This window comes from Bos javanicus, chromosome 24 (assembly GCF_032452875.1).
Source record: "Bos javanicus breed banteng chromosome 24, ARS-OSU_banteng_1.0, whole genome shotgun sequence".
NCBI lineage: Eukaryota > Metazoa > Chordata > Mammalia > Artiodactyla > Bovidae > Bos > Bos javanicus.
In genome coordinates, this window is record NC_083891.1 from 39,327,577 (window position 1) to 39,354,899 (window position 27,323).

Consider the following 27,323-nt stretch of genomic DNA (forward strand, 5'->3'; position numbering starts at 1 on the left):
TATTTATTCTGAGACCTGGTTTAATACCTTATCACTGTCGTTCTTCCATGAATTAAGTATGCTGAACGATCCTGGGCAAGAGAGAAAGCATTTAAGGTGAGACCTGATTGTTGTTAATGCTGTTCTTCCTAACATGAGTCAATGAAATCACAGATGAATGAAACACAACTGTGACACTTCTGGGACCTCATCATTTTCAGGGGATAGAAAAGGCTTTGCTTTCAACCACCAGCTCCAGGGCTTAGAATCCATAAGAGCCTTTCAGAGTTGGAACTTACAGTTTCCTTCTAAATGACTGTGGGAGCATGGCTAAATAATTATACGTCTCAACCATTGTGTAAAACCAGTTTAATTAACATTTTTCAGGCATGTCACATTTATACAATCACCAAATAATTTTCTAAAATTAGGCTGCATTAGAAATTGCCACTCATCAACTTGGATTATTTTTACTCATGGCCCTAATCATGCCTGAAAGAAGTTTTTTCTTTTCATATTATTTTATTTACCTAATTTTTTACTATTATTTGGTAATTCCATTGAAGATGATTCATCCTCACAGGCTAGCCAGATTCTCTGTTCAACTTATTTGTAAGTGTTATGTTTAATTGCCATTGACTTAATCAAAGCTGACATTAAAAAAAAAAGCAGCTATGGCATTATTAAATTTCTTTTTTCATTTAATTTATAACAAAAGAAATCTTGGAAAGCATCCACCCCTAAATCTCAACTTAGAATATATGATAAAAATAAAAGAAAATTTTTAGGGTCCAACGTTCATGGCATTAAGAAAGGCAGATGTTGCAAACATGCATTTTAATTGTGTTTTGGCAGCACATGTTTTAAGAAGATATCATTCAATTTACTCTCTGAGAAGACAGTTTTTAAAATGGGCACAAATAATTACTATATTATTAGTAAAGTATTCAGATTATTCTTTGGGTTCCTTTAAGCCTATTATAATTATTGTCATATATGTTGTTATTATTATTATGACTTTCATTATAAATGCATTCTTTTTTCCCCTAAGTTAGTAATCCCAAGCAAGACTAATAAATCAGGAAATGTTCCTAGGCATAAAGCTGAAATGAAGTTAGGAATACAAATGGAAGGAACTGTACAATAAAATGTGCAAGCAGTGAAATAATATTTTGTGCTCCAAACACATTGAGATGTGTGGTTATATAAGCAGAAGGATTAGCATTTAGGTCACCAAATTAGTCTTTTGAATTTTCTTGCTCTATCCAGAATTCTATTTTCTTCCTGACATCATTTGCCAGGCCATATTAACTATAGCATTTTAGCTCCCAGTATTTTCAAATTTTAAATCTCTTACCAATAAATATATCTCTATGAAAGATTTATGGCCCTGATGTTGACACTGCAGTTGATAATATCTGTTGAACTTGATCTGTAATGCAAAATTCTTACTTTGATGGATTAGAGAAAAGAACACATTTTATACTTTTGTTTTGACCATTTACCCACTAAAAAGATTTCAAAGAAATCAAAATGTGAGAAATTCAAATAAAATAATACTGTTTTTTTTTTCTTTATTAGAATATTTGTATTGAAAAAGTAGGTTTTCTCCCCTATCTTTTAGTTTGCAGGTTTATGTGTAAATGAAGTATTAGGTTACATTTATACAGTGCAAAACCATTATTCTGGCTGAATCTGGTTTCAGTAACTATCCGCAAATGACTGGCTACTTAGAAATTTAAAAGCTTAGCCCTTTGGTGCCAATTCATAAAGAATATTCAGATTTATCTTGTTCTTATTTGCATCAGAACAGCTAGGTTATCTTTTGCTTTGCTATGAACATGGGTGTGAAAAAATAGGAATGGAATGCTTTCTTAACAAAGATAAATTATTTTTGCTTTGATATAGATGATGTTGCAAATTAATGTGGAAATACATTCCGTTGTCACGTCTAGATTCTGGAAAGTGCCCTGCAGCTTGATAAATAGCCCTGAGTTCATGTTCCCAGTCCTGTTCCCAGTCCTCAGGGCAGGGTGAGCAACATGACATTATCCACCTTGCTGGAAACACACACACAGTGCTGTGGATTCCCCATCCCAGTCTTATCCCTCCCTACCACACTGAGAGAAGTGATATCCAGGATTTGAACATTTAAACTATTGATAAATGGTTATCGTAGAAGCATTATATGATTCAGCAAAAATAATTTTTGCTCATAAAGAGAGCTTGGTTTAGTTGCTAAGTCATGTCTGACTCTTTGCAACTCCATGAACTGTAGCCCACCAGGCTCCTCGGTCCATGGGATTCTCCAGACAAGAATACTGGAGTGGGTTGCCATTCCCTTCTCCAGGGGATCTTCCCGACCCAGGTCTCCTGCATTGCATGCAGATTCTTTACCACCTGAGCCACCAGGGAACCAAATTAAATGTCTAATAAATACCAAATGGTATAGTATATACTTTTTGAGTACTTTAATGCCCAAATCACTTTAATCTTGATCCCCAAAATGCTTCTACTGCTTATAGAAGGAGATGTCTGTCTGTCAACCTTCCCCATACATAGATGGATAGTTTTATTGTTGTTTTTCATTGTTTTGAAACAGGTCACTCTCTGCAAGTTGGGGGATTCTCTGGAAAAGACATATTATCTTGTGATGTTGTGTTATGACAGTCTAGCTTGTTCAGTTGCATTTTGCCTTCACACAGTTGCTCAGGCTGGTTCTGCTGTTTGACACACCTATTGTACCTTTTTGCACCAGCTGACACTTTCTTCATTTCTTGAGATTCAGCTGCAGGGTCCATGTCATAGTGGTCATATTTCTTACATTGTATTGAAGTGACTGGTCACGTGCCTGTATCAACAACACAATCGCAAACCCCGTGGTCTGGAACTGTGTTTGCTTCATAAGCACCAGCCTTCCCACCTTGCACCGTGCCTACCTGCCTCCTATGTGTGTGTGTGAGACTCTTTGCAACCTATGGAATATAGCCCCCCAGGCTCCTCTGTCCATGGGATTTTCCAGGCAAGAATACTGAAGTGGGTTGCCATTCCCTTCTCCAGGGGATCTTCCTGACCGAGGGATAGAACCCAGGTCTCCTGCATTTCAGGCAGATTCTTTACCATCTGAGGACCATAGAAGCCCTAAACATCTGAACTGATCTGAAAATGAATTTGGTTACCCAGAGGACAGCAGCTTCAGCTAAAGTTGTTTGTTCCTACAGGTGAAATTGTTTTCTCTTGAGTTATAAGCTATGTGAAATGGAGTCAGGCAATTATCACGTACAGCAATGGCCAAAGTCCTACATTGAGACAAAGTAGTTTTTTAGCCTGTCTGGCTTTGATGGACCTGATGGGGAAACAGTGGAAACAGTGTCATATTTTATTCTTTTTGGGCTCCAAAATCACTGCAGATGGTGACTGCAGCCATGAAATTAAAAGACGCTTACTCCTTGGAAGGAAAGTTATGACCAACCTAGATAGCATATTGAAAAGCAGAGACATTCTTTGCCAACAAAGGTCCGTCTAGTCAAGGCTATGGTTTTTCCAGTGGTCATATATGGATGTGAGAGTTGGATGTGTAAAGAAGGCTGAGTGCCGAAGAATTGATGCTTTTGAACTGTGGTGTTGGAGAAGACTCTTGAGAGTCCCTTGGACTGCAAGGAGATCCAACCAGTCCATTCTGAAGGAGATCAGCCCTGGGATTTCTTTGGAAGGAATGATGCTAAAGCTGAAACTCCAGTACTTTGGCCACGTCATGTGAAGAGTTGACTCATTGAAAAAGACTCTGATGCTGGGAAGGATTGGGGGCAGGAGGAGAAGGGGACGACAGAGGATGAGATGGCTGGATGGCATCAGTGACTCGATGGACGTGAGTCTGAGTGAACTCCGGGAGTTGGTAATGGACAGGGCGGCCTGGCATGCTGGGATTCATGGAGTTGCAAAGATTCGGACACGACTGAGCAACTGAACTGAACTGAACAGACCAGTTACAACAACTTGTGTACTTTCTCCCTTTGAAAGTATGGATATAGTTTAAAGGTTCTTGAGTTTCTCATCAGAAAACAATTCTTTGTAAATATACAGATACATTTCCCTCCTTCCATTATTAAACATTATTAGACATTTAGCAGTCCCTAATATCAAGTGGATTAATTTCAATAATACATAGTTAGTTTGAATTTCTTAAATATTGGAAAATATTCAGCCACACATTTGCTGAAATAGTATTTTCTAAGGACTAAAAGTTACCAAAATGTTTCATTTAAAAACACTTGTCTTATAAAGAAAGGTGAGCACTGAAGAATTGATGCTTTTGAACTGTGGTGTTGGAGAAGACTCTTGAGAGTCCCTTGGACTGCAAGGAGATCCACCCAGTCCATCCTAAAGGAAATCAGTCCTGAATATTCTTTGGAAGGACCGATGCTGAAGCTGAAACTCCAATACTTTGGCCACCTAATTTGAAGAACTGACTCATTGGAAAAGACCCTGATACTGGGAAAGATTGAAGGCGGGAGGAGAAAGGGACGACAGAGGATGAGATGGTTGGATGACATCACCGACTCAATGAGCATGAGTTTAAGTAAACTCTGGCAGTTGGTGATGGACAGGGAAGCCTGGCATCCTGCAGTCCATGGGGTCCCTAAGAGTGGGATACCACTGAGCAACTGAACTGAAATGAAAATTTACCATAATGTTTCATTTTAAAACACTTGTCTACATACAAATAATCTGTAAACAAGTGTAAGTAAGTGCTTGTTTGTGAAACAGAAAAGCTTTCCCAGCTTAGCTTTATCTTTTCTGTCTTTTTGCAGGATGTCAGCTCTTCCACACCTGGATCTGCCCACTTTTTTCCTCTCTTGTGGTTGACAGTCAACGGTCTCAGCCTTAGTGGCCTTGGCCACAGTATAGGATCAGAAGCTCAGATAAAGTGACACAGGTGGTGAGACAGGGCATGGGCTTTATGATGCTCTAGGTGGATGTGCTTAAGCTTTTTTAGTCTTTTGACAGTAACATTATGAACATAGAAAAAAAAAAACTATTAGTATTGGTTTAGCCAAACATTCTGTTTGCCATACAGGGCTATATTCCAGGCTGGCACTGTTGCTGGGGTGAGGGTTTTCGGAAGCCCATTTAAAATTGAATAAATGTATCTGAGATTCTAGAAACATGAGAGAACCCTGGCTCAGGGATGCAACCTAAATTTCCAGGGTTGGGCCATTTATAGTTCCTGCTGTGGTTCTTGCCCAGAGGGACCCAACACCAGAGCAGGGCTTTTCTGCCACTGCAGAAAATTAGCACACCGGAAGAGGTTGCTCCCCAGGTCTTCGGAGGTGTCAGGCAGCTGTTTGATTAAAATTATTAGTACAAATGGACTCCCCAGTTTGTGGTGACTTAACTGAAAGTGTTAGTTGCTCAGTTGTGTCCGACTCTTTAAGACCCCATGGACTATAGCCTACTAGGCTCCTCTGTCCGTGGAATTCTCCAGGCAAGAATACTGAAGTGGGTTGCCATTCCCTTCTTTGGGGGATCTTCCCAACCTGGGAATGGAACCTGGGTCTCTGGTATTGCAGGCAGATTCTTTACCAGGGAAGCTGGTGACTTAAATCCCATAGAATTTTCATATCTATTAAATGGAAGTCATTCTTTTTGAAGAGAGGACCTAAAAGATGATTTTGCTAAGAGAAACGAAGGGAGAAAAGCCTTAGAATGCTTTTCAGAGTTTGTCATTCAAAAGTTTAAATATTCACCCATGATTTTGTGTCCTAAATCAATCAATCAGACAATGGCCTGAGTCTAAAGAAAACAAATTCCATGAAGATCAATCCTGTTCCTTACGTGACTGTAAAATGTATTCGTATATATTTATATTTTCATATCTTGGCAAAAATACTATTCTGATTAAAATGCAAATTCATACTTGGTTTCTAATTTAATGTATTTGGCAGATTTTTTTTAAGTTCTCTAAAAAGTTTCAAAATTCCATCATTAAAAACTATACAAAATGACTCAAGAAAAACTAGTATATAAAGAACTGTTGTTGACATGGTTCTGAAAATCCACGAGCACCTGCTCCTCACTTTTTCCCATGCTGGCTCCTCTCATAGAAAGGGGCTGGGACCATGGGGGTGGGAGTTGGGGGTGGAAAGGGTGGGAAGGAGCTAGCTTGGCCTCTTCGATGTCACCAGCCCACCATAAATGGAAATGAAATAACTGACCAAAACCAGCCAAGTAAGCTGGTTTGCATAGGCATTGTTTGTCACAAAATATTATGACTCCAGACCGTGAGGAATACTCATCCAGTGCTCGTTCATCCCATGGTCTACTGGGGACCATTGCAGGGGCCTCCATTCTCACTTTTTAAATTCTCTTTTTTCTAACATGTCTAAATTATACAGATTTTTTTTCCAGTATAATAAGTTTATATGGTTGTCCCTAACAACTGAGCAGTAAATTTAGCCTACTAATTACTTTTTTCTATTTTGCCTTTAATAACAGTAGTTAACATTTACCAAAGGTTTATTTGTGCCAGGAGTTGTTCTAAGTCCTTCACGGATGTTAGTTTATGTAGTTTAATTAAATAATTAATTCCAAGATTATTTCCATTGAACAGATGTGGACCCCAGGTCCCATATTCCAAACCAAACCCCAAGTCAGGCTTCCAGCCACCATGCCGTGTTGCCTTACTCTCTAGATTTCAAACCTAACATTATTCTGTTAATAAACAGGAAGGTCATATGAAATCATTCTGTTTAGCAGTTGATTCTATTTTAAATAAAGCTCTAAAAACTTTTTATAATACTCTCTACCTTCCAAGCTGGTTGTCAGCCCTCTGCACAGGTGTGAATCCATTTAATCCAGTCCTGTGAGGGGGGACACAGTTGTTATTCCCAATGTCTGAAGAAGGAAATGGAGACCCAGAGATGCTGAGTAGTCTGATAGGAATTCAGGATGTGGGGCAATGCATATGCCAATTATTGCAATTCTTTTTAACATTCTAGTCCTGCCACTGCTGTTTGCCTTCGAACAAATGACTCTTTCTAGTTCTTATGTATAAATAAAGGAGGGGGGCTGATTCTGTCATCTCTAAGATCTCTTCAACAAATGCTGCAAAGTTGACTTTAAAACAGCTTTGTCTGTCCCAGTCTGAAGACTTAAATGCAAAGTCCAGATTTTAAGTGGCTGTGCATTCTGATTCTTCCCTGGATATCCCCAACAGTGGTTTCTGGAAAGGAATCAAGCAGGATGCTAAAAACGTAGACAATATTTTGATGGTCTCTAGAAATGCCAGCTTCAGCCTGGCATATGCCAACACATACAGATAATCCTCAACATTGTAAATCCTGGCTCCACCATGCACCAGCTGTGTAACCTGGGTGAGTGCTCCATCATGCCTTGTGTCTTTCCCTGTAAAGTGGGTGTAATAATAGCCCTATCTCCATAGAGCTGAGTGAGGGCTGAGTGGAGAGTTATTGAGATCAATGTCTAGAGTGTGCAGAAGATAACTTGGTCCATAGAAAGTAGTAAGTAAACATTTAACATTATTATTGCAGAAGATCTCTGCTCCTGTGAACAGGAAGGATCATGTACCACTATGATCATAACTGCAGAGGATTCCTTCTGAGGTCTGATGACAGCCTAGATTTGGAAAATTGGGCTCATTCTTTATTTCCAGGTTAAAAAAAAACTCCATTTAAATTGCTCAGTAGTTAAGAGAGATGTGACTTGATACCGAGCTAAATTAGTTAGCTGAAGTTACTCAATTTCAGAGGGCCTGTATCTAGATCAATGTGAGCTAGAAGTTTTTATTTAATCTGATCAATATCATGAGGCAATCAGCGTTGTTAAGTCCAGGCAATTGGTGGGACTGAATTTTCTGAAGTTTGTAAGATATGAATGTTCTGCCCACCCTTATTTAGTCAAATTAAGCGGCTGTGGGTTTATTATTTGCTAAACATCTGATAGCGTATTTTTTGAGGACTAGGAACAGCATTTTAGAGCACTAGAATGTTTTTCCTTTTAGACAACTCATCAGATTCTCTCAGTATATGAAGTACCCAGTGTGCAAGATAATTGAGAAGAAAAATGAGGAGATTTTTAAATACTTTGGTTAAGGGCTATAAAATAATTGAGACTTGAAATTTAACACTACCTGACGGTGTGGTTTTGTTTGTCACTCTTATTAGTGGGAACTTACTTTTGCTCTACGGAAGAGTCAAACAAATTAATCCACAGCTTTAAAGTGTGTTATGAGCATAATGCAGATTCAATCTGGGAGTAAATTAGGCCCTTTAAAAATTGATCACAGAATGTGACACTAAATGGAGTTGACGAAGTATTATGTTCACTTGGCAAAGTTGTCTGTGCAAATATGATAGGATTGTATCCGGGACAAAACAAATACCCTGAATTTAAGTAAAGATTTTAGAGCTGAAGGCAATCATAGAGATTATATCATCCACCAGAGGCCCAGAGGAATTAAGCGATTTGCCTAAGATTACACAGATAGTAAGTGGATCTTCCAGATTTGAGCCCAGGCTTTCTAGAGCTTAGTGGGAGGGAGGCCCACTCTCCTGCAGCATGCATTCAGACACCGTTATCACGATAACAGTCTCAGTAACTACTGTCTTTGAGTACTGCTCTGAACCAAGCTTTCGATCAGGCTCTGTCCACATAACCTCCTTGTTCCACCCCTCATGGCTCTATGTGGAATGTCTGGTGGTTTTTAGTCGCTCAGTCGTGTCCGACTCTGCGACCCCATGGACTACAGCCCCCCACCCCCAGGCTCCTCTGTCCATGGGATTCTCCAGGCAAGAATACTGGAATGGCTTGCCATTTCCTTTTCCAGGCCATCTTCCCAACTCAGGGATCCAACCCTCGTCTCCGGTGTCTCCTGCATTGCAGGCAGATTCTTTACCCATTGAGCCATTGGGGAAGCCCTTGGTATGTCTAGTTATCCCCCTTTTATAGATGAGATCACAGAGACCCAACATTTGTGACTTGTTCACGGCTACACAGCCAGCAAATGCCCAAAGCTGCGGTCCAGCTTCACCCCTGAATCTGCATTCTGTCCCTGGGACCCACTGTTTCACCCCAGGGGGTCAAGAGGACCTCATCTTTGACAAGATTTTCCTTGAAAATCAATATTTTAAATTCCTGCAATGCTAGCCTCAGCTACCCATAACTGGAGAACCTGTTTCATCAGACTGGTACACTAATTACTGTGTTTGTCTACTGGTCTTGAAAACTAACTAATTGACTTTTAATAATATCAAGCATAAACAACCTACTACATTATTAAAACATGACCTGCTAGCCTTTGTAGGACATGGATTCAAGATCTTGAATTTAAAAGCAAAAATCAAATAGTCAACTGCCAAAGGATGGCAGAAGAACATGAAGCCTGGGTGCTCTGTAGATTAATCCTAAAGGTAAAGTAGAAGCATTGTTGAAAATTACTGTTTATTTAATATTTCATTTGGAAGAGATGCTCCCAAACGTTCAATTCTACTCTGTATTTAAGTTTAAAATATGCTTGAAATGACTGAGGATGGCGCTGAATCACAGTAGTAGTGTCATAGCAAAATATCTTAGGTTTACCAGCTGAACTGCCCCATGCTTTACATGTGTTAAAGTATTAGTTCCGAGGCAAAATGAGGCAATATTATGTTTAACTGTTTGTTTGGAAACTTGTTTTATTAAAAAAAAGATTTTTTTCATGGTAATGCTATTTTCAGTACAGGTGTGATAATACTCCATAAAGTATTGTGTACTTGATATAGTGAATTGAGGAAGGTAACGGTCCCACTCGATGCTGGCCTCTAGTCTCCATGAGATACCCTAGTAGCAAAATGTAAATACCCTTTTCAAAAATAAAGAGGCCTTTGTGTGGTGGGATGAGCAGACAGGGGTGGGGCAGGGAACTGTGATCTCTTCAAACTCATGCTTTTGGCTTTGACTTCACTGAGTAAAATCAGTTCTCAGAGAACTGAGACAAACCCTTCTATGCTCCCCAAAAGCACAGAAGGAAGAAAGCTTGTCATTCACGAGCAGCTAGGGACAAAACCAGCGGCAGAGTACAGGTCAGGGGGATTAGAGATTTAAAAAAAAAAAAAAAAAGTTGGAGTAAAGTGCACAGTTACTGTCAAAAATATATTATTTTGATCCTAAGAAAATTAAGAGAATTTTATCTAAGGAACTAGATTGCTGACCTTTTAATACATTTGGTTTTCAGAGAACATACAATCACCATCGGACCTATAAGACTAGTTTGCTTTGAAAAAAAAATTGCTTGGAATTATCTACAGGAATCTCGTGAACGCAATTCAAGGCTAACATTCTGCAGCTCTTTGGGTAGTGGGCGATTTCCGCGGATAAACCCCCTGCTTCCTGCGGGCATTTCTCCTATCTTCTCTCTCTCTTCCTAAATGCCAGCACTCTCCAGTTCTCCGTCCTCAACCCCTGAGGCGTGAGACCGTGAAATCATGTAGAGTTTCTCCTTGTTTGTAAACTGCCTCTGCACCGGCTGGGACGGCTCGGCCTCGGGGACCTCCTGGCCGGGATCCTCTGGGGGTCTCTGCTCCGGCCCCGGGGCGATGGCAGCCTCCCTGTCTGGGTTTCCACCGGCCCGCAGGTCCCCCATCGACTCCAGGGAGGTGCCAGTCTCCCGCAGGGGGGTGTAGCCCTTATTGCTGCAGGACGGGTCATCAGAATGGGAACTCGGCGAGTCCGGCCGGGCGGGGGACTCCGGGGAGGCCGCGAGCTCCGGGAGGCTGGAGTCCAGGTCCGCGCTGCGCGAGGCGGACGGGGGCTCGGGGTACGAGGCCGCCCGGTAGTCCGGCAGCCCGCTGGTGCTGCGGCGCCGCAGGGCCGCGTGCCTGCCGGTCCTGGGTAGGCGGCCGCCCTGCCCCCTGGCGGTGCGCGCGGCCGCCGGCTCCTCCGGCTCGCGGGGCGCCCAGCGCGCGCCGCCCCGGGCACCGCCCCGGAGGTCAGCGAGGCTCAGGTCGAGCGGGATCTCCCGGGCGCCACGCTCCCCGGGTGGCCGCTGCCAGCCGCGACTCGCGGCCCCCGCGTCCCCGTCGCGGTCCCCCGGCAGGGGTAGCAGCGCGAAGGCGCTCAGCGACGAGCCCACGAGGGAGCTGGCAGTGCTCGGGCGCCCCCAGGTTTCGGGGGGGCTGCCGGGCGCCGGGCTGCTGCCGCTGCTTGCGGCCCGGCGACGGCCGGCCACGCCCGGGCGCTCGCGGTAGATGCTGTACACGGCCTCCGCCAGGCTCGGGGGCTCCCGCGGGCGGCGCGGGGACGAGACCAGGTCGGGCGGGGACGCGGCGCCTGGGGTCCCCCCGCCACCCCCGCTCCGGGCCGCGGGGTGGGGCCAGGCGCCGCGGGCCAGCATCGCTGCCGCCCCGAAGGCGTCCCCGGCGGCGCCGCCGCGGGTCCCAGGCTTCAGCTCCAGGCCCCGCGACTGCACGTAGCCCAGGAAGCCGTTGAGCGGCGCGGCCCCGGGGGGCGCCGAGGCGGGGCCGGAGGACGAGGCGGCGGCCGCCAGGTCTTTGGCGCGGAGGCTGTGCACGTCGATGACGGTGGAGTAGAGGTCCCGCAGGTTGATGATCTTGGTCTCCTTGTCCCTGTTCTCGTGGAGCACGGCGTTGGCGCAGATAAAGAGGAAGATGCCGATGCCCATGATGAGGGGCCCGAAGACCTTGAGCTTGTCGGAGTGCAGGTAGCCCGAGAAGACGCGGAAGAAGAAGCCCACCGACGTGGAGGATGACGGAGAGGGGGCGGGGGACCGCGCTGGGGGCGTGCTCCTGGGCGCGCCCACCGAACTGGCGGTGACACCTTCCGGAGGCCCCGGCTGGGTCCTGGACCGGTTTCTGTTGCCCCCGCTGCTGCTGGTCACGGAGGGGACGCGGGGGCCGCTGTCCCCGAGCGGCGGCGGCGGCTGTTTAGCCCCCTCCCGGTGGGCCCCGTTGGCCTTGGGCCAGTAGCCCACCACCGCCAGGGCGATGCCCACCAGCAGCACCACGATCCCGCAGAGGGCGATGAGCCCGGAGACGGAGCACAGCTTCAGCTTGCCCTTCACCACCACCACGTCGTTCTTGCGCCTCTTCTTGGTTTTCCGCTTGCGCTTGGGGACCTGGCCCGGGGGCCGGAGGGGGTCCTGCTTCCGGGCGGAGATCCTCAGGAGGCCGCCGGTGGCGATCATAGCGAGCGGTGGAGAGTGGGGCTAACCCGGGGCCGGAGGCCTGTGCGGGGGGCGGGGGGGTGGGGTGCACCAGCTGCCCACTAGCCGCTCCTCCACCTCCTCCTGCTGCAAAGCAGAGGAAGACAGTCAGAAGGTGTAGGCTTGGCTGCGGCAACATCCTACGCGCTCTGCCATAGTCCGGCTCCAGGATCCCACCACGTGTGCGAGCCCCCACCCCACCCCTTCCCACATACCCGGGCCATGACCCGCTAACAGGAGTGCCCTACGTGGAGACCAGGGGGTGCCGGCAGTGGATTAGGGACGAGAAGCGCTGTTGCCGTAACTGATCCGAGACGGTTAAACACACTTGGAGAGGACGTCTTCTTTTCTCCCCCATCCCCCGAACACTGTAGGTACTATTCCAGCAGTGCTCAATTCAAAAGCTCCAGGCTGACAGCCAACGGAGTTCTGACCATGAGTGAAAACTAACGTGGGGACTCAGCGCTCGTGGCAACGGGCTCTCCTGGTCTCCCAAGGGGGGGCGCCCCAGACTTCCAAGTCTCTTAACTGAGAGGAGGGTCTGTTTGTCTGTGGGGCCTTCAAAGTCCCTGAAACAGTCACAAAAGTTACCGATTCATAAAGACAAAAAGAAGTCCTTTCACTGGACGGAAATGAAAAGTCATATCATGGCAGGCGGCTTATTTACCCCAGGTAATTAATAAAGAGTTCACGGCTGGGGGAACACCGGAGAGCTATGTTAGTACTCCGACCATGAATCCTTCCACCAACTTGTCTCCAAGCCATCACTGTTCTCAAGCAAGCTGATCTTTCTCACAGCCCCTTCCCTCTCATCTCATTCCTGCAACATCTGGACAGCTTCTTGGGGTGGAATATTTAGTTTTAGGTAACAGGTTATGTAACTGCGCTCTTCTTTCTGGTCTCTTCTCCTCCCTCAGAGGAACTCCCTTAAAGGTATCATGTGCTAGAGTCCATCAGGGAATTTAAGCAGTCCTCCCAGCATCTCCAAGAGAAAGATCTTTTTCTCATGTGGGAAAATTCCAATCTTTAAAAAAAAGAAAGACCTGCCATCATAGCTTTCTGACCCCTTATTAATGTGCCAACAGCACATTCTGAAGAATCCAAATATTCAAATGAGGAGGCAATTAACTATGTACAGCAGTCTACATAATAATGATGGCTTGCAGGATCTCCCAAGGGAGAGCAGTTCCCATGTTTTTCTCATGAGGTCAGTTTTAGGAAAGGAGGGGGGACAACAATCAGTGGACTATCTTACAGGAAGTTTAGTGGTTTATAATAAAGCCTGGGTAGATAAACAGCACAGATGCAACTCTGTGGATATCTGTCAGCTTCTAAAAATTTCAGTCCTGCTGGATCCCCAGAGTAACACATTTTCTGTTCCACTGGTTGTGTTCCCTCCTATAATAGAGATGCTAAAATTAAGGGCATTGTATGAAATTGAAAGGCTTAGATATCACTCACAAGCCTTTGGGAATTATATCCTTTATAAAATAATTCATGTTTTAGAATAAACTGCCCTTTGAAAATGGGGGGTTGCTTAGGTTGGTGCCTGGGTGAACAGCTTTGCCCGTTGATCCCCTCTATCATACCAAGACAAGAGCATTTCTCCACTGGTGGAAAAGCAAATGGCAATCAGCTATTTACAATGCTTGCAAATCAATATCTCCTTGGAACTTGGTTGGCTTTCAGTAAGCAGGAATGTGAGGTGGGCTAGAGAGGGGTTAAACACTGGGTAGGTGAGAGAGGGCTTAGAGAATACATTTACAAACGCTTTGAATTTTGTTTTTAAGTAGGAGCTGCACCAGTAAGCAGAGATTGGGGAAAAAACAAAAACAAAGCAGAATCCAAGAGTAGCTTACTGTCCATTCTTCCCCCCAAATAAGCACATTTATTATGTAGTTGTAACTGCAAAGACTGCTTTTTTAAGTGATACACAAACTCCAGCATCTTTAATGTAATAATCTGGAGATGAGTGATTGTCTTAAGAAGGACTGGGGAGCCAGACATTTTAGAAGCAAAGGCAGCCTCAGTTGGCGAGGTGGCTCTCCCAGAAAAAAGAGAAGCGCTAACATTTTGTTGGGCACTGATGGGGACGCTGGATGTCTTGGGGGAGGAAGGTCCACACATGTTTTTTCTCCTCACAAGGCAGCTTTGGCTCTGGGTACAAAGTAAGGAAGACTGGAACGGATTTCAACAATCGTTTACAGAAGATCTTTAAAATTAGTTTAATAGCCAGTAATTAACTCCCTAGTTTATTATTCCTTCAGCTCTGCTGAAGCCTGAACTCCTTTATAACGTGTCTCCATCTGACGGGGAAATACTGACAAAGGTCAGATGGCGAGGAAGAACCACCTTGGAGGTTTTCTTCGTGCATAATGAAGGAAAACAAACTTAGCATTCGAGCTCGGCTGCCCTAGCAATTTACAGCCTGGTGCTGGTCTTTCCGCGGCAAAGGAATGGAGGCTGGGGGAAAAGAAAGGAGGGATGTCTAAAAATACAACTGCTTCCAAGAGAGACGTTCAAGTTCTCGGCTCGTGACGGATTAAGCCCCACTCGGTGTCTGCTGCTCCGAGCCCACAGGACTGGGAGCGCCCTGCCCTGCCCGGATCCTCAATACCCCCGGCCCCTCCCCGGCAGGGCAGCGAGCCCCCCTTGCCCTTCCTTTTAGGTCTGCTTATTTATGTTGGAGTCACATGAGTGCAGCAGCTGGGAGTCCGCCTCTGGAACGAAGCCAGGCGGGAGCGAAGTGAGGGCAATCCTGAACTCGCTTGTATCCCGGCAGCGCGTGCCGCGTAGCCCGCCCAGGAACACGAGTGTCCCGAACACCCGCGCGGGGGACCCGGGCTGGGGCCGGGGGCTGGGGAGGGGGCGTCCGGGGGGACGGACAGAACGGCTCAAGATGGCAGCTCTGGAAGCCAAGAATATCGCTCACTTACCCGGGAAGACGGGGGCAGGTCGGGGCCGGCGAACGGGCGCTCGGGCGACACAAAGGAACCATGGAGAAACTTTTCGAGCCAGAGCCGCCGGCGGAGTGCGGGGACAGCGCCGCGGGGCCCTCGGTGCGAGCGCGGCTCAGCATCCCGGCGGGGGCGAGCGTCAGCCCCGGGTGCGCATCCCTCTCCGGCGCCGGGGCGGGAGCCATTTCCCGGAGTTTTCAAGAAGTGTCAGGTTCTCTGCATCCCGCATCCCGCCCGGAGCCGCTCTCCCCGCCGCCCCGGCCCCTAGTCCGGCCCTGCCTGCTGGTCGGCCCCGCGCCTCTTTGTGTGGCTGCTGCGCGCCGGGCACCGCCGGGTGGAGTTGAGCCCGCGGCGGCGGCGGCGGCGGGGAGAGCGGCTCGGGGCGGCCGGACCCGCGGCGGTTGCTAAGAGACCGGAGCCATGACACAGGGAAATCGCTGCAGGATGGCAGTCGGTACCCGGCCCGGCTAGGCGGCTCGGGGGCGCACCCGCCCCCCGCCCCGCCCCGCCTCCCGCCTCCTCCCTGGCTCCGGTCTCCCCGCCTCGCCGGTCTCCCCCTCCACACTTCCTCTCCCGCCGGCGCGCGTCCCTTCGGAAGAACCGCTTCCCCAGGAACCAGGAGGCGCGAGGGGAGGCGGAGGAGGGGGCCCGGGCCGGGGGCGCGCGGAGAGGGCAGGGCGCGGGGCGCCTCAGCCTCGGCCCTCCCCGCCCCTGGGGCGCCCCGGGACCGCCGCCTGCCCGGGGCTGGAGCTTTGTTCTTTCCCTCCCAACTACCTGTCTGAGCCGCGGGCCGGAGGGTCCCCAAAGGACGGGCCGCTGCTCCCGGAGGGGCTCCCCATCAACATCCGAGGGTAGCGCCCGCGCCTCCTTGCCTCCCTGCCACCCCGCCTCTCCTCTCCTCTCTTCCTCTTTTGTTGCCTCGACTCCTGGACACGACACAGCCTGCGCTGTCCCCCCCCTCCCACTCGGGAGTTGGCAGTGTGGACGCACAGCGAACACAGTAAGTTGTCCCCCAGCGAAGTCAGGCCGGGCCGAGAGGAGCCGCCCCCGCCGCGCCGCGCGCCCCGCGGGGCTCGTGGCCGCCGCTGTCCGCTGTCCACGCGCTCCAGCCCCGCCGGGCTTTTGTGGCCGCTCCCCCGGACTCGGGCAGCTGGGGCTCATCGGAGATTAGAATCGGCTCCGGGGCTCTCGCTTGGCAGCCCCTCTTGCTCCGACCCGCGCGCTCATCAGCAAGCTTGCAAAGGAAAACTACAATTCTCCAGGAATCAGGGTTAGCATCAGAGACGGGAGGTGGGGGGAGGGAGGCCGTCCGAACTCCCTACGTCATTTTTGAAAAAGCGAGAGGGAGAGAGGAGTCTTGTTTCCTGGCTCATCCCTGCCCTCTCAACTGTAAAGTAAAAATGACAGGAAAGCGAGCATTTCAAAGTGGAATTTCCCCATGGAGAATTGAGAAGAAAGTAAGAAAGATTTCAATTATCTATTGAAATAGGACAGCCAGGGTTCAAGAATAAAGCAACAGAAGAGCAGGTGCTGTCTGAACTTTGGGGCCCAGACAGAAATACATTGCTGGGGTGGGCTGCGGTGGTGGTGGTGGTGGTGGTAGAGGCTGTTGTGTATTCTGAGTTTGCCTGTTCAAGGGTTCACGAAGCCCACCGGGAGGGCCTTGCAGCCCGCAGCGTCAGGGACAAGATTGTTCCTCCAAGGTACACGGCATCCTCTTGTGTTTACCGCTAGAGCTTGCATTTTGCAAAAAGAACAATAAAGACCAAACATTTATGGGTTTAAAGACAGAAATGTGGACACTTGATGTGTGAGGTGGGTGTGGAGACGGTGGGGAGGCCGGAGGGGGTGGAGGAGAAATATTTCCCTCAAAGGAAACCATGCATCTGCATGTATGGAAGGTGGCGTCCGTCTCCCTTTCCAAGCAAATATTGAAGCTGGATAATGATGGGGTGATCAGAGCCCACCTCCTTCTACCTCTGTTCCTATTCAGACGCTAGAAAACAAGTCAAAATGAAGGGAAAGTTTTCAGTTCCACAATAGAGTGTTTCCTTTCAGAGAAATCACTGCAAAGGAGAAATCACCTGGTGTAGTAGTCATTTTCAAGGTGCTTTTTTTTTTTTTGGCTCGGAACATCTAGACTTCAGGCAGATTCTTTACCCACTGAGCCATCAGAGAAGCCCTCCAGACTTCTTGAATGCCAATAAAAATCTGGTGATGTGCACAAAGACTGGATCTGAGAAATCATTTCATTACACAACTGGCTGCCAGGGGCCACGGGTGGCAAGTCCTGTCCTCATTGGCCTCTGCTGAGCTGTGTAAACAGGAATGGCATTGCAGAACTTCATTAGGGTCTGAGGTGGATTAAGCCATTAACAGTTTCAAATTTCAGCAGAAATGATAGCCATCATTGGCACAGTTAAAATTTATCTGAGGGATTTAGGGAGAAAGGAAAAAAATGCTTTTCTAGACAAACAGGCCTTGGGACATACTTTTCTTCTGTGGATGACTGCAGTAAGAGTCATGGTTTATTATTCAAAGGCTTCCTTCCAAACTGGAGTTCTTTGGAACTTTGAACTGTTACATTTCACCTGAGTGTATCATCTTCAGTTATTTTCTTTGTTTTCAGCTCAGGGTATCGGAGGAAATCAGATCACATCTGGTTTCCAGTGCAGTCCTTTATCCTCTCTGTAATAATATCATATCAACATACATTCCCACGGGTTTGCAAGTGATGTGGTTATTTTGAAAAGAACAATGGTTCTCTTCTGGAGTTACTTTTTTTCTGATTTCACTGGCCGTTCAATTGGGGTGATTTCAGAGGTTGTGGGACACCCCCTCTTTCTCCCTCCTGGATACTGAAGGGTGAAGACTACCTACTCATAAGAGTTCATCAGTGTTTATAGAACTGAGGGCTCAGCCGGGCATTCAGAACATGTGGCAACAGGAGAGAAATGAGGGCCTTGGGAAAAAAGAAGAGGAAAAAGATGAACTTAGTTTTGTTGTCCAGTTGCTAAGTTGTGTTCGATTTAGTGTTTGTGACCACATGGGCTGCAGCATGCCTGGCTTCCCTGTCCTTTACCATCTCCTGGAGCTCACTCAAACTCATGTCCATTGAGCCGGTGATGCCATCCAACCCGTCTTATCCTCTGTCGTCCCTTTCTGCTCCAGCCTTCAACCTTTCCCAGCATCAGGGTCTTTTCCAGTAAGTCAGTTCTTCACATCAGGTGGCCAAAGTATTGGAGCTTCAGCATCAGTCCTTCCGATGAATATTCAGGGTTGATTTCCTAGTCTAGGATTGACTAGTTTTAACTAACTAAACTAAGAACAGTATGAGCTTAGATTAGTTGGATTAAACTCTGAACTGAAGCCTTTCATCTGCTCTTTCTTAAAAATAACCCTTATGTAGTATATGTAATTCACAATCCATTTACTTCCCTTGGTCATGTCCTCAACCTGGACTGGCTCACCTGTCTGTATTTGCCTGGGGGGCTCAGGAGGAGACGTGGTGGTGCGCAGCCTGCCAGGGTCCTTGGTGGTGAATGTGAACAGAACAGGAGAGAGGATAACAGTGTGCAGTGGGAGAAGCCTGCCCGTGTCTGCAGCCCCGCAATTCCTGCTTCTCCCCACGCTCTGATCTCTCAGGTTTTTCAGATGCAGGAACCAGGTAGTTTGGAGGCGTGTGTTCTGGAACCAGTTCGTATCCTCCACACACTAAGTATGGAATTTAATCAAATAAGTCAGTGGTGTTGGCTTCTCTGCCTCAGTTTCCCCATATGTATTGGGATCATGACACATGCTTGCCTCATAGCATTATTGTGAGGATTAAGCAAGGTTAGTTCACGTTCACTAATGTTTGTTGCTGCAGTCGTGTCCAACTCTGTGCGACCTCATAGATGGCAGCCCACCAGGCTCCCCTGTCCCTGGGATTCTCCAGGCAAGAACCCTGGAGTGGGCTGCCATTTCCTTCTCACTAATGTTTAGCATGTGATTAACACTCATTGGGCTTCCCTGGTAGCTCAGCTGATAAAGAATCCTCCTGCAATGCAGGAGACCCTGATTTGATTCCTGGGTCAGGAAGATCCACTGGAGAAGGGATAGGCTACCCACTTCAGTATTCTTGGGCTGCCCTTGTGGCTCAGCTGGTAAAGAATCTGCCTGCAAGCGGGAGACCTGGCTTCGATCCCTGGGTTGGGAAGATCCCCTGGAGAAGAGAGATGCTACCCACTCCAGTATTCTGGCCTGGAGAATTCCATGGACTGTATAGTCCATGGGGTCTCAAAGAGTTGGACATGACTGAGTGACTTTCACCTTCACCTTAACACTCATTACATTTAGCCATCTTCCTTGGTAGTCTGAACCTCTTCTCCTACCTTGTTACCCTCCCTCTCAAGTTCTGTTCACATCACAACATAGATGTGGGAGGTCCCTACCCTTAATCACTCTGAAATGTGGCTACAGGATTGGCTATTGTAACTGAGCAACGTTGCCCTCATGACCCACATGGCCTTGGCTCAGTGTCACTTAAGAAGCCCACTCTCTAGGGGGGCGGGGGTGAAAGCCCTCTCCCCATTGCCACCTCACTCATTTTGCAATTACTAGGGCCCTTTCATTTCAGTGCTGGAGAACCCAGATTGCAAACTCAAGTCACTCTAGAGTCAGCGTAGGAGTTTGCAAAAACACAACCAAGAGGACATTCTTCAGACTGGACGTTTCAGGGATTCACAGAAGAGACTTCAAAGCTTTTTTCTGGCGTCGCCGCAGAAGGAAAAAAAACACTATCCCAAGGTTGAGCATGGGACACCAGATATCTCACTCCTCCTCTTTCCTACTTCCTTCTCCATACCCCAGCCAATTAAAAAACATGACAAACAAAAACCCAATCAGAGAAAACAATAAACCAAGCACCAGATTTAGCAAATAAAATCTTAGGTGGAACATACACTCAGAAGCTCTCTGTTGTTTATCTGAAATGTAGATTTCACCAGGCACAGTCTTCGATCTGCATCCCACCATTACATACATTGTTAGCCTCAGGCTCTTTTTTCATGGCACATACAAAGGATAATACAGTTTGATAAAATAGGAAATGCAACAGTGGGTTAAAGCCCCATTAGATTTCTTTTGGAACAGAATAGGCAAGAAGACACCCGGCAGAGCCTGGATGAAGCAGAACTTGGAAGCCCAAGGGTGGGAAACTGTTTCTCACAGTTCCAGATTACACGGTTTGTGTTTCCAGCCCTTCCCCAGCGACGCTGCTGTCCCAGAGGGACGGGCGTTTGCCTCTGCCTCCATTCCCCAGAGGCCCACAAATGAACCTCTGGGAGAAGGAACTCGGCATCACTTTCGAGAACTTCTGTTTGAAAACTAAGGGTGAACTCATGCTGTGTCAAGGTCGCGATCCAGCCTGTTTTCCTGTGCTTCTGAAACATGTCAGAGTTCAAGCCAGAACACTTCCACCACAGAGGAAAGGGAATGATGAAACATATCAGCCAGGCACCTCTACCTCCATTCCAGACAAACGGGGCGTGTGATAGAGACAGCCTTCGCTTTCTGCCTCCAGCCCCATTCATTCTTAATTTTGCAAGTCACCAAGAGACTGACTGGGGGTTGTCTTCTCTAATAAGAAGGTTCCTTTCTGTACATTCACTTTCCCCTGACGGCCTGTATTTTCTATCATTTTCCATGGACACCATCAAAGCTGGATTGTGTGCCTCATAAGATAATTGAGGTCTGAAATGAGAAACCAGGGTGTGTTGGCACAGCTGAAAGCACATCAAAGCCGAGCTTGGAAAGGGCTTTGCAGAGAGGGCACCAACAACAGAACAGCCAAGAAGAAGCTTACAACTAAATGTGCTCTGTGTTCCCAAAACATATGCCAAACATCCACACCAAGGCTGTCCCCATTATTTCTAATAATCCATGAGCACTCCAGATAGAAAACTTGTCCTACTGAAAACTAATAGAAACTCGCATGTCAGAGCTCCTTTCAAAATTAACTGTGATGTGAGCTGCTGTGAGTTCCCAGCAGGAAGGGAGAAACACACAGACACGGAACTCCTTTTCAAAAGTAAAGAAACCAAGACTAGAGCTTGGATGACGAGTCTCAGACTCATCCTGCAAACATTTTATTTTAAGTGCCTCTTGTGTACCCAGCTTTTTGATTCTTGCATTTATTCACTTAACAAATATTTATTGAGCAGTTACTAGGTTATAGTTATTCTTCTAGGCACTGGGAGTAGAGTGATGAACAGGTAAACAAAGAAACATAAGATTTCAAGACTAGAGCTTGGGTGACAAGTCTCTGACTCATCCTGCAAACATTTTTTTTAAGTGCCTCTTGTGTACCCAGCTTTTTGATTCTTGCATTTATTCACTCAACAAATATTTACTGAGCAGTTACTATGTTATAGTTACTCTTCTAGGCACTGGGGGTAGGGTGATAAACAGGTAAACAAGGTCCCTCTCTGGGAAGGGGGCAGGTAGGTAATATAAAAGTTTGAAGCAAACAACTGAGAATATTTCAAAGCTTGATGAGTGTTATGAAGAAATTAAAAGAGGGCGCTGTGACTGGTGAAAGGAGGCAGCAGGAGAGAATAACTTAGATCAGATATTCAGGGAAGATCTTGCCAAGGAGTGGTGTCTGTACTGAGAACTGAAGGCTGAAAAGGAGCTGACCATTTAAGAGTATTCCCCAGGAAAAGAAAAGATTAAGGGACATGGCCCTGTTAGCCTGTAATTTAGTTAAGAGTCATCAAAAAATAACTAGTGACCAATGCAGGGCAAGAGGGCAAAATCTCTAAGCGCTAGAGGACTTTAGAAGATAATGATCACCGGGGAGAAAAAGCTAGGTCAGGAATACCTCGTGGCTCCCACCCTTGACCTGAGGTAGATTTGGGTCAGTGGAGGGAAGGCATAGAACTGGACATGTGAGCAGTCGGGACATGCACATAAGCTCTCTGATGAGTATAAGAGGCCCAGGAGTAGGGGCCAAGCATGCCACTGATGTTAAGATGCTCAGAATAGGAAGAGCCCTTCAGATGCTCTAGTCCCTTGCTTCTCTCATGTGGTCCATGGACCAGCAGCATCAGCACTACCTGGGGTTCACCTCATCTCCCATCTTTACAGGCATCCAGGTGTGAGAGAAGGAATTTTGCCTTTAACTCTTTATTTCACAAAGTGCACGCAGATGTACATAACGTCTGTGATCAAATATGTGTTTCTTACACGGGGCAGCAGCATGTTTTTTAGCTCAAATGAAAGAAGAAATTAAAACCTGTATCTTTTGGAGGTGTCTGTATCAGTCTAGGAAATAGGTTTGGTGGAGGTGAGGCTTGAGTCCAGTTTTCTGAAAGATCAAGTTCACTCTACTCTGGGACCACTCTTTGGGTTCAGACCCTTCACACTCAGGTAGTCCTGCCCCTTCTAGTTATGGGATGTTAGATACATTATTAGATACCCAAGTGTCTGATTGTCTGACTCCTCTCTTGCAAGGTGGTTGTGGGGAGGAAACGAGATGGTCGGGGGCAGCTTGGGGAAGAAAAGGTCCTCTGGTCCCCATCATCCCTACCATTCCCCAGAACACCTGTAAATGAATATATAGAAGTAAAAACTGAGTACTTGCTATGGCAAGGTTTCTCATCCCATCCTATCGCTAAGCCTGTTCTATGTGGAAATTTTGGGGCCACTGCTGTAGGTGTTGCTTGGGGTACAGGTATTAATGTCTGTGCAGCCTTAGTCAGGTGTTAGTGCTGGTGATGATGGTGGGGAATCTTTACAGGGCTCATCGTGGGTCCTGGAGACAGAGTGGAGGGCAGAAGCCACCTGCGAGGTTTGGGTCTGATCCAAAGACAGAGAAGAGTTTCCCAGAGTGCCTTGCGGTTCCCAGTGAGCCCAGCCAGGCAGGGGCTGGTGACTGACACGCTCGTCTCATCTTTGGAGCCCCACGCTGCTCCTGCAGCCATTGTGTTTTGGTTTGTTTGTGGGAATTTCCTGAAGCGTGTTTGCTTTTCCTTTGCCTTCGGTTGCTGAGCCTCAGCAAGATGATCACTTCCTCCATAGATGGGACTGGAAATGGCTTTAATTGTATTTGTAAAGCTTGAGATAAATATTTTCATTTCCTTTCTGATGGAAGCCAATGGCATTTTCATATGCGTATCTCCTATTCATTGTCTCAGAAGGCAGGGTCTGGATCCCTTTTAATTCTGTTCTCCACTTTCCAACTTAATTCTCATCAAAGCCAGCCCCCCTCCCCTCCTGCAAAAACAGAGGCTGAACAACTACTTGTGTGGGTGCCGGATATTGTTCTTGTCGTATGTTTGGAAAAATGCAAATGTTTGTGTATGTGACTATGGACTTGTGAAATTAAATTGACTGACTAGGGTGACTTAAGAGACCTTTATTATACCTGTCCAAGGACAAAGTATTGACCAATAAAAACCTGTATTTCATTTTAAGTATCTTTTTGAATTGTGGTTTTCTCAGGGTAGATGCCCAGTAGTGGGATTGCTGGGTCATATGGTAATTTTTGTGGTTAGTTTTTTAAAGAACTCTCGTACTTTTATCCATAGGGGCTGTATTGAATAGGGATTTCCTCCAACATTGCCTCCAACATTTCCACCAACAAAGCAAGAGGGTTCCCTTTTCTCCACACCCTCTCCAGCATTTATTTTTTTGCAGATTTTCTGATGATGGCCATTCTGACCGCTGTGAGATGTAGATACCTCATTGTGGTTTTGATTTGCTTTTCTCTAGAGCTATGTTGGAGAAGGCAATGGCACCCCACTCCAGTACTGTTGCCCGGAGAATCCCATGGATGGAGGAGCCTGGTGGGCTGCAGTCCATGGGGTCGCTGGGAGTCGGACATGACTGAGAGACTTCACTTTCACTTTCCACTTTCCACTTTCATGCATTGGAGAAGGAAATGGCAACCCACTCCAGTGTTCTTGCCTGGAGAATCCCATGGACGGAGAAGCCTGGTGGGCTGCAGTCTATGGGGTCGCACAGAGTCGGACACGACTGAAGCAACTTAGTAGTAGTAGTAGTAGTAGAGCTATGTTGGGAGAAGGCAATGGCAACCCACTCCAGTACTCTTGCCTGGAAAATCCCATGGACGGAGGAGCCTGGTGGGCTGCAGTCCATGGGGTCGCTAAGGGTCGGACACGACTAAGGGACTTCACTTTCACTTTTCACTTTCATGCATTGGAGGAGGAAATGGTAACCCACTCCAGTGTTCTTGCCTGGAGAATCCCAGGGACGGGGAAGCCTGGTGGGTTGCCATCTATGGGGTCGCACAGAGTTGGACGTGACTGAAGCGACTTAGCAGCAGCAGCAGCCAGTGTTCTTGCCTGGAGAATCCCAGGGACGGGGGAGCCTGGTGGGCTGTCGTCTATGGGGTCATATAGAGTCAGACACGACTGAAGCGACTTAGCAGCAGCAGCAGCAGCAGAGCTAAGTTGAGCATCTTTTCATATGCCTCTTGATTGTCACCTGTACGTCTTCTTGGGAGAAATGTCTGTTTCGGTCTTCTGCTCACTTCTGATTGGGTTGTTTGTTTTTCCGATATTGAGCTGCATGAGCTGCTTGTATATTTTGGAGGTTGATCATCTTAAGTATCACTATGAAAGGAGTCCTCACCAGAATATATCTCAAGGTCATATTGGAAACTTAGATCATTGCTTCCTTTCTGAAACAAAAGAGTGGGGAAAAAATTATGCCTGTTATGTCAGGAGAGAAGTTGATATTATAAACCTATATCATTTTATTCAAAATATGAAGATAAATTAAAATGTATCTACACTTGGAAAATGGCTCAGATATTTTAAAATTATGTTTTGAAGTGGGCTTGGGTTTCCTCAATCTCACACCTGGGCCACTGCAAGCATTCTGTGAGCCCCAGGCTTTGCTCCACTGTTCAGGTTATATGGTGGCCTCACATAACCTCACAGTGCTGGAATCCCCGCTGCTGACTTACTGATCATGTAACGATAGAATCTGCATATTTGGGGCTCAAGATCATTGGAAGCCAAACAATCACAATGAACAATTAATTTTGCATTTTAGAGTTAATTTCTTAATGCACACCCCCTTCGGATGACCCCATTGCAACAACTATAATACATTCACATTCCTTTTAGAGTATAAATACAGTCAGAGCAAAGGAGAAGACTGCCTGCCCCAAATGACCATCACAGAATACATAGATATCTAACATATAAAGCCAGTAACTCAGCCTTGATAGAGTATTTTAACCCAGTGAAACTCTTGTCAGAACCACAGAAGAGTTACATGATTAAAGTAGGCTCAAAGTAATATTAATATAAATTTTTTTCTGAAGGGAGAAAGCATGCAATATTTTCCCACACTTAATTTAGTTTTGAATTTCTATAAAATCTTACTGACAACAATTTCAGTTGGCTTCTTTATATTGAAGAAGACAGAAATACCACGACGTCGGAAAAGTATCACAAGAAGTTATTTTCCAGCGAGAAAGATGCCACCATGATTTCTTGACAGGCAAAATAAAGTGATTACACAGTTTTTTGCAGAAGGGAAACACTGGTATGGTATACTGGAAAATGATACGCAGAGAAAGCAGAGGTAATGCTTCAAAATATTCCTGGTTTTTATTATTCTCCAGAGCCACTTCCTTCCAGGATTAGGGTTGGGCCACCGAAAGGTCTGTAGCATTCTGACTGTTTCCAGCATATCATATAAGAGCTTCATTTATTCCGCTCACCAAAGGGAACCTGTGTCAGATTGCCTTCCAATGCCTCCCAATCACTTATAACTTCTGGCTTTTGATGACATTAATATGAATGAAATGATAGAAAAATTATACTTTATGGAAATTAAATACCAATCAGTGTTACAGCTCTAACCTTTTTCTTTTTGCCCCAAGGAAATGATGTTTTTCCCATTTACAGAAATAAGTATATTATCATCAAGACAGAATTCACAAACCATAGGAGGAGGATTAGAAAAGATGGTCATTTGCAGCAATCACTTTAAGAGGGTACACATCAGAATGTGCATTTAATGGCTGACTTTAGAAGTATTAGAACTTATAGACTCTCTATGGCTTACCCTAGTAGGCAGTGAAGGAATCTCTCCAGGAATCTGCAAAGGCTGAGGGTACAGGTGAAAGGGGAGGGGGGCCCAGGGTGGTACACAGAATCATGTATCTCAAGTCAGAGGAAGTTACAAAGCTCCAAGGATTCCATCAGTGGAGCCAGCTTTCTGGTTTTCTGTGCCTGTCTCTACCAGCACGTAGACATGGAAATGTCAGCTAGCCTTTCGGACTCTGAGCAAGATGGGATTCTAAACCACTTTGAAACGATACTTTTTGTACCCTTTTCCTGGGTGATCCTTCAGTGTGCTATTTATTTAAAAGATGTATAAAATCAAACTGGATAATTTGATTCCCTCTTTGCTTTTGCAGCCATTAAAAAAACAGTCTCAAGGACACGTTGCATAACCTCTTGGACACCATACATATTAATGCAGTATTTAAATGATGCATAATATTGAATAGTTGGTATTGAACAACGGGATTTGAAGAAAACACTAGCTGGCTTTTAAAGACACCATCCTGTCTTCTGGTTCATCTTATTCTTACTTCAAGCTGTGGAGACAGGGTATCAGTCATTTTTGTAATATTCATTTGGCCACTGTGTTTTCTAGAAACTCTGGTCTGCACAAAAGGTAGTAAAATTACCATGTCCACAAACAGAAGCTGCTGTGTTTGGTTTTTAGATTTTGGCCTCACTTGGATTCAATTTTCAGACTTCTTCAGGAGATGGGATGTTTGAACATCTCAGACCTCCTCTTGGAATATTTTCAGGTAGCAAACAAAATTAATTCATGTATGCTTTTCGATTGAATCACGAACCATCTAACATTAGAGTCTTACATAAGAATCGAGTAAGCATCAAATATTGAAGGAATACTTATGGAAGAAAACCTTAAAACTGTGAATCTTTGTCTGATAACATTTTTCCCCCTAAAAATTGGGCAAGAACACGATCATTTATTTGCACCATGGGACATTTTGACCTAGTTACAAACACCAGTGTATTCTCCCAGAAAGTAATTTTAAAAACATGGGTTTAGTGATCTTGATGCTTAGATAACTAAGACTCTTTGTCTTCAGCTATTATTTTTGCTTTTGC

At 46.2% G+C, this 27,323-nt stretch overlaps 1 protein-coding gene and 1 long non-coding RNA gene across 2 annotated transcripts in view; one reads left to right on the forward strand and one right to left on the reverse strand.

Annotated features, from left to right (window-relative positions):
* Window positions 1–331: 331 nt before the first annotated feature.
* Window positions 332–15,221, reverse strand: TMEM200C (transmembrane protein 200C). The gene is made up of 2 exons (XM_061399896.1): window positions 15,133–15,221; window positions 332–12,283 (listed from the first exon to the last, which is right to left on the reverse strand). Exon 2 carries the CDS (start codon window positions 12,176–12,178, stop codon window positions 10,400–10,402), a length of 1,779 nt encoding a protein of 592 aa, XP_061255880.1. The 5' UTR covers window positions 12,179–12,283; window positions 15,133–15,221; the 3' UTR covers window positions 332–10,399.
* Window positions 15,222–15,693: 472 nt separating this feature from the next.
* LOC133237631 (uncharacterized) overlaps window positions 15,694–27,323 on the forward strand; it is a 54,120-nt gene continuing 42,490 nt past the window's right edge. Inside the window, exon 1 of the long non-coding RNA XR_009733280.1 lies at window positions 15,694–16,153. This is a non-coding gene — a long non-coding RNA (uncharacterized LOC133237631). The remainder of the gene's footprint in view (window positions 16,154–27,323) is intronic.

What these genes read in the sequence shown, in the direction of transcription:
- TMEM200C (XM_061399896.1), bottom strand. Translation starts at nt 12,178, where the DNA reads ATGATCGCCACCGGCGGCCTCCTGAGGATCTCCGCCCGGAAGCAGGAC.